General features: G+C 45.2%; 1 protein-coding gene across 1 annotated transcript; it reads right to left on the bottom strand.

Annotated features, from left to right (window-relative positions):
• Window positions 1–3,116: 3,116 nt before the first annotated feature.
• Window positions 3,117–6,578, bottom strand: LOC109779613 (sialyltransferase-like protein 4). The gene is made up of 12 exons (XM_020338249.3): window positions 6,383–6,578; window positions 6,192–6,265; window positions 5,665–5,754; window positions 5,418–5,495; window positions 5,149–5,249; window positions 4,865–5,057; window positions 4,696–4,786; window positions 4,543–4,607; window positions 4,297–4,451; window positions 4,143–4,224; window positions 3,910–4,019; window positions 3,117–3,711 (listed from the first exon to the last, which is right to left on the bottom strand). The coding sequence occupies exons 1-12, from the start codon at window positions 6,465–6,467 to the stop codon at window positions 3,516–3,518; spliced, it is 1,320 nt and encodes a 439-aa protein (XP_020193838.1). The 5' UTR covers window positions 6,468–6,578; the 3' UTR covers window positions 3,117–3,515.
• Window positions 6,579–6,815: the final 237 nt, after the last annotated feature.

Below are 6,815 nucleotides of genomic sequence, written 5' to 3'. Positions count from 1 at the left end.
AGCGTGGCTTCCACCGAGCTGCTTCGGGAGCCTTTCTTCACGGCTCCTGCTAGCTACCCCGTGGATGCTATCACAGAGTCTCAAGATTGCCACCTTATGACGCAATGGCAGAACTTCAAAGTCAAGGCGGTTGTCGGCTCTGTTGCACCTCCTGAACCCGACGCAACTTTTCACTATCGTCTGATTCCAGAAGGATATGTTGCTGTGATGGTGGATGAAATAATGGAGGGATTTGAGGAGCTCGAGCTTGACCACCCTACCGGTGAAGGGGAGACTCGGCTGGGTTCTGCTCTGAAGACTCCATGTCTATGGCGGAAGGAGCTCATCAACCTTCCGAACTGGACGCCTCCGCCTCCTCCTCCGGCGAGTCAGGGCACTCTGCCTCCTCCTCCGCCTCCTCCTCCGATGAGTGATCAGGGCACTCCGCCTCCTTCTCCGGAGCGTGGCGGCACTCCGCCTGCACCGGCGCATCCGAGCAGCTAGCCTCCTCCTTCTCCGCCTCGTCAGCAAGGGCGGAATAGAGTCGTAGCAGTCTGCCTCCTTCTCCGCCTCGTAAGCAACAAAGGAAGACAGCCGCCGCCGCTCCGGCCGCTCCGGTGTCTAGCAGTACAGCCAGAGGCGGGAGGCAATACAGATTTGGTCCATCTCTCAAGCCTCTAGAGAAGTTACCATACGAGATGACCGAGAAGGAAAACGCGGAGATCTGTCAAGCCCAAGTGAGGGACTTCTTTGAAACGCAAAGAGCTAAGAAACATCCACCTCTGGAGGAGAAGATAGATCCGGTGAAAGCAAAGCGCACTATCGATGCCCTGAAGAAACCACCATCGTCTCCGCCGGATGACAACCATGCTCGCGCTTTTAAAAAGGCAGCGCAAGAAGCGCGCCGATCGGGAATTACTTCAAGTGACAAAAGGTTACAAGAACGAAGAAGTGGGAAAAATTCCCCAGCTCGGCGAACAGCGAACCAATCGTGCCCCCCGCTGAAGGTGTCTAGAGATATCGCCGTTAATGATCCGAGGATGGTGCCCGGTTATACCAATCCTGGTGATTACCTGCCCGACTCTACACATTTTGATACAATGGAGGTGGACGAACACAAATACCGGTACGGTCGGCCTCTCGTCAAACATGGTCATTTGAAAACGCTAACAACGATGATGCGAAGATTCCATAAGTGGTACATGGACACCTGCAAGTCTGGGAAGGATATTTTGACGCTGAGAGTTAAAGAGGAGCACGACCTCGTTGGAATTGATCTGTTGTCTGTTCCATTTGAGGAGTTCTTCCAGTTTTTCAATCAAAAGGCCCTCGATAAAATAATCATCACTTGCTACTGTCTGTAAGTACTACTTCTGTAATTAAGTCTCTATACATAGCTCAGCTCTTTCATTGCATGTATTTATAATTATCCTCACTATATTATGCAGATTGAAGATCGCCGAATGCAAGAAAAGACAAATCTATGATATTGGGTTCATTAACACAAATCTCATAGATGACTGGGCGGTTAAACATGATGCCAAAGAAGCCGAGGCCAACTTGCTAAAATCGTTGCTTCAAAATCAAAACAAATATAAAATACTCTTACCTTACAACTTCAAGTGAGTGTTACTGCATATTCGGTTTCCCTTATTACTCGAGGTTAATGTAATTGATGAGTTATGCATGTGTGTGCAGCTTCCACTTTATTCTCCTAGAGATTGAGCTTGAGCAGGGACTAGTAACCATCTTAGACTCAAGACGAAAAGATCCCAAGGAGTATGCGGTCATGACTGAAATGCTCGAGAAGTAAGTTCAATCGATCACTATTGCACCATATCGGCAACTTTGTTCATTTCCTCATATCAAGTAATAATTATTTTATTTGTCTCGCAGGGTTTGGAAAGTGTTCACCGTAGAAGCTCCGGGACTGCCGAAGAAGTTGCGACTTACACACCCGAAAGTAAGTACTACTAGCTAGTTCCGCACATCTTCCATTGATTCTAGCTAGTTTCATCAATACCATTTATAATGCTTGATTATCAATTTGATTGACCTCTATTTCTCGTAAAGTGGTTGTGGCAGGAAGGCGGGAATAATTATTGTGGATACTACGTTTGCGAGTACATCTACAACACGACGACCTCTAAGCGGGGCTACTCTAAAGAAGATTTTGAAGTGCGTAAGCAATAATATTCACAATTTATTTTAATACCATCATTTGTGTTGAGTTTCATTCATATATATGTATTGACCCCCTTCTTCAAATTAGCTTTGGGAGCTGCGGGAGGAACTCCTACCACAAGATCGCATAAAAGCAATTCAAGAGGAATTGGCGGGATTCTTTCTTGACCACGTCATAGATAAAGACGGAGATACCATGTGGAAGTTGACATCATATGCTAGGGATTGTAAGAGATCTTATATTGTATATATGTAGCTAGTAGCGTCGGATAGATGTATGAAAACTTGTTCAACCAATCTCTCAGAGAAAGAGAGGTCGATCACTTCTCTTTGTATATGTTCATGACGATCTTGTGTACTTAATGGTTTCCGTCATTTGCTTACTAGCTAGCGTGTCGAGTCCTTTCTATACGTATAGCACGTAGCATCGACCAAGCACGGAGATTAGAGAGGACACTTCTCTCTATTAGCTAACTAACACAATATATGAAACCCCTAAATTAACCCTATAAAACCCCCAAACCCCCCCCCCCCCCCCCCCAAAAAAAAAACAAAAACCCCAGCCCCTGAACTGCTGACGCGTGGACGCTTATTGATCCCGGTTGGTAGTCCTGGTTCCTGAAACGAGACAAATGGGCCTTATGAACCGGGACAAATGGGCCTTTTTTTACTAGTGTCACTCACCTTGGACCCTAAAAAGGATTAGACAAAGGGAGTGCTACTCATCTCTGTTTTCGTAGACAAGACTCCATGGAGCTGCCTGTGCTAATGTGGAAAGGAAACAGAATGCAGTTCTGATCCAATGATGTTTATATAACAGTGAAGGTTATTCCATGTTTAATACTCCGCTTTTTCGGACGGAGGGAGTAGTATTCTAGTGCCAAAAACGCTCTTATATTATGGGACGGAGGGACTTTAGATGTAGAGCTACGCGTGAGAGAATTCAGATCGAGTTTTGACATGGCAGCAGGTAAATATACTTCCAAGCAGTTTACAAGCTTCTGGATGTAATAATTCCAATGGAACAGTTCATGCCAGAAAAAAAATAACTTCTAGTTACAGGGGGCAAATTATATGTTCATTCTGTTAGACAAACAAGCACCATCCGAAAACTTGGTGTATGCCACAAACCCTTGAGAGCTCATGCCCAAAATCGTCTACCAAAGTGTGTGGAAAATGATCCTACTTCAAATAAATATTCAATGCTGCACGCACGCCGATCGACGCTGCATAAAACTGTGTGCCAGTGGAAGTGATTCGCGGCCAGTTCTCTTCGAGGCACGATGAGTTCTGTGGTGTTTCGCAATCATCTAGGGTGTGTCTTCTAATGGGAATTTGTGGAGCTGTTAGCGCTATCTATCATTGATCATGCAGAGGTAACCACCCCCAGCGCTCCGTTCCAGGGGATACCTGGTGGCGCCCTTCATGTACCGAAGGTGATTCGTGGCAGCATCTCGGAGGCCGGATCTGTTTGGCGCCTTTCCGTTCTTGCGCTTCTTTATCATGGTGCAAGTCCTCAGAGGGTCAACGCTTCCAGCCCCAGGTCTCCTACAACACAATTCACGACAATGAATTTTTTTAGTCATACAACTTACATCATAATGAGAGACGGAGTTAAATTACAGCAGCAAAACCTATCACATGTAATACGACATCAATACCCTAAGTAAGGCTCTTGTGGCATATTTAGAAGATTGGAGGAAAGCAAAAGCAAATCAATACAGACAGGAATGTCCGAAAACTCACTTCAACAACTTCTCTGAAGCAACTCTAGCAGCTTCAATGATGTCCTTGGTAGGCAGCCACTTCACTACCCTACCAGGATCACCCCGCATTGGCGAATGGATTTTTACAAGCTGCACATGATTTTCTACATCAGTAAACGATCCCTTCATGCAGTAACAAAGAAAAAATACTTGTACTGCTCAATGGATGTAAACATGGTTTTGTCAGATAGGATTAGAGGAAGTGACACTCACACCAAGACATTCCATCATTTGATAATATGCTCTGCCATGTAGTGGAGTGTGTCCCTTTCTGGACTCTGAAAAGTATCTCGTCCTGAAACAGTGTACCATGAAATGTAAGTACAAGTGCATGCTTACAATGACAGGTAACATGTAAATCACCTACCATTCCTTGTAGCCCGGGTCTACTGTAAAGCCATACATGTCAACGCTGTCACAGATGGAGAGAGCAAATTCAAGAGCTTTAAGCCCAGTTCCTTTAGCAGAGGAACCAAATGATGTTCCTAGCATGAGGTATACTGGATTGGTTATTGGAAGTTCCTACATAACAAGAGTTCTGTCAGGCAGGTAAGAAAAGAAGGAACATGTACCCAAAGCACCCTAGTTTTTAAATATGGTGTAGCTAAATTACCCGAATCATCTTGTTCATGACATCATGTATTGTTGTCTTAACTATCAATGCCTCCTTTTTTGTTTCTGCAACCATAAGAATTAGCATGCCTTTTCATCCCAGAATAAAAATCCTACTGATAGTGATAGGGAAATAGGTGGCTGGAAGACTTACCATCTAACTCAACAACTTTATCCAGTGCCTTTGCAGATCCTCTGTTAAGAAGGCGAAATGTACTCTTTTCACCAACATATTCCGTGTAGTTCTGCAATGCAGAAAGAAGAAGTTAGAGCACGTCCAGGTTAAGAAACAAGAGCAGGAAATATAGGTATCTTAGGAAAACCTGGACAGGTGCACCATTTTCTCTAATGACAACATCATAAGAATCAATCTCATCCCCAAATTTAGTTTTAAGAAGATCCCCAGAGTTACCCACAACGGCACAGCTACCAAATTGCTGAGGTACATATGGTGATGTGTCAGGGAGAACCAATGAAAGCTTCTCCATGCAAAGAGTCCTGTTCTTGCACTTATTCCTGTAAACCCAAAACTAAACATAATCAACAATCTCTAGAATTTAACCATAATGTAAGTCTATGTGAAACTGTAAAACTTTTGTCTACCCACAGAAGGATTCCTTTGTTGATCCTGCGCCATGCATACTCCTCCCAGCCATTTGGTAATGCATCAATGTACTCTTTTGTGAGTATTGTGGTACTGTTGCGAACCTAGAAAAAAAACCTTAAGTCACTACATCAATAGCTACTGTGTAGCTCTGACAAACAAAATGACAACATTATGTCAAGTGTCTACACACCACTTAAACTTATTTTGCAAATTTTCAGTGCATTAATTAAATCACACAGATAAGTCAGCACAGCAGAAAGAATGACCACCTGCTCCCATGAGGCCACAGCTTCGCAGAGATTGAACTCAAATGCCAACCCTTCAGACTCTCCAGTTTTTGGATCTGTCTGCAAACACCAGTCATAAGAGCAAAGACAACGATCATAAAAATAAGACTCTCCAGTTTTGTTCCACGCTTGTCTATGTAGTACTATGCCAGGTACGAAATCAAATCAAGGAACTCAAAGGAGAAATTGCAGCATAAGAAAAGAAATGACCGAGCACATGCGCACTTACCCATTTAGAAACCGTGTCACTCGGGTACTGTATAACAACACGACAGTAATCTTCTCCGCCAAACGCTTGCAGTCCTAGACCATTAGCATCCTGCAGGAAATTTACACAAGTAAGACTCATCCAAACAAGCACGCTAACGACCTCAATACAGAGATTTGTAGTAGCTAGCAACACAATTATTGGCGAGAGTTGCCTTTTGAACATAAAAAACACGAATCATTTCCAAACATCGAATTCACCCGTCCTAGTTAAAATATAATTTTCTCTTAAGCTATGAATCCTCCCCATCTACTAACAGTAAGCATCACATCCATTGACATCAATTCTCAGAAGAACTCCAGAAATTACCAAGCAGTTACCGTAACAATCCACCAAGGCTCATGCATTTCAGAAGCTAATGGCCCCAGGTACAACACGATGTAGCATCGAATTTGCACACAGATGATACAGCTGAGCCCCAATTGGTTCTAATAAAGCGACAGGAAATCGGTAGGGGCAGTAGATCAGCGACATAGGGAGGGACGTACCACGCACTTGCTGAACCCTCCCTGCAGCGCGGCGAGCGCCGCCAGGTCCGCCTCCGAGAGCCCCGCGCCGCCATCTGCATCCAGAACCCACCCCGACTCAGGGATCTCCAGACGAAGCAAAAAAAAAAAAAAAAGTAGAGGAAAGGGGGAGAGATAGGCGCGTGGGGGAGGGGCGGAGGGGGGTGCGTTACATGAGGAGAGCCCGGTGAGGTAGATGAGGATGGCCGTGACGCCGGAGAAGATGGCGGCGGCGAGGGCCAGCGGGAGCACCCGCATGGCCGGGACCGGCGATTCCCTCTCGCCGGAGCTGTGGCCGCAGTGGAGAGTGGGAGTCGGCGATTGGGCCGAGCAAGAAATGGCAGCGGCGCATCTGTGTACCGGAGGGCCCGCTTGCTTAAGCGAAGAGGAAAATGGGCCGTCTTCGCTTTTGGGCCTAGTGCAACCAACTCATCATGATATAAATGTTTATTCGTGTAACTTTGTTCATGAGTTTAGGAGCTCGAATTTCGGAGCTCACAATCTAGCGAATCATGCTTTACGTCTAGCTTCGTCTTCATGTTTGGTTAAGCCAAGCCGATGATCTTTTGTTTGTCCATGTAAACGAGCCATCGGACGACTCAACGT

The sequence above is a fragment of the Aegilops tauschii genome, chromosome 6 (assembly GCF_002575655.3).
Source record: "Aegilops tauschii subsp. strangulata cultivar AL8/78 chromosome 6, Aet v6.0, whole genome shotgun sequence".
Lineage (NCBI taxonomy): Eukaryota > Viridiplantae > Streptophyta > Magnoliopsida > Poales > Poaceae > Aegilops > Aegilops tauschii.
The sequence above is the reverse complement of the archived record's forward strand: the minus strand, read 5'-3'. Positions and strand labels throughout refer to the sequence as shown.

What these genes read in the sequence shown, in the direction of transcription:
- LOC109779613 (XM_020338249.3), bottom strand. Translation starts at nt 6,467, where the DNA reads ATGCGGGTGCTCCCGCTGGCCCTCGCCGCCGCCATCTTCTCCGGCGTC. An exon ending in TCATGAACAAGATGATTCGG is followed by an intron (nt 4,452 to 4,542) that starts GTAATTTAGCTA and finishes CTTGTTATGTAG; the next exon opens with GAACTTCCAATAACCAATCC. An exon ending in GCTTCAGAGAAGTTGTTGAA is followed by an intron (nt 3,712 to 3,909) that starts GTGAGTTTTCGG and finishes ATTGTGTTGTAG; the next exon opens with GAGACCTGGGGCTGGAAGCG.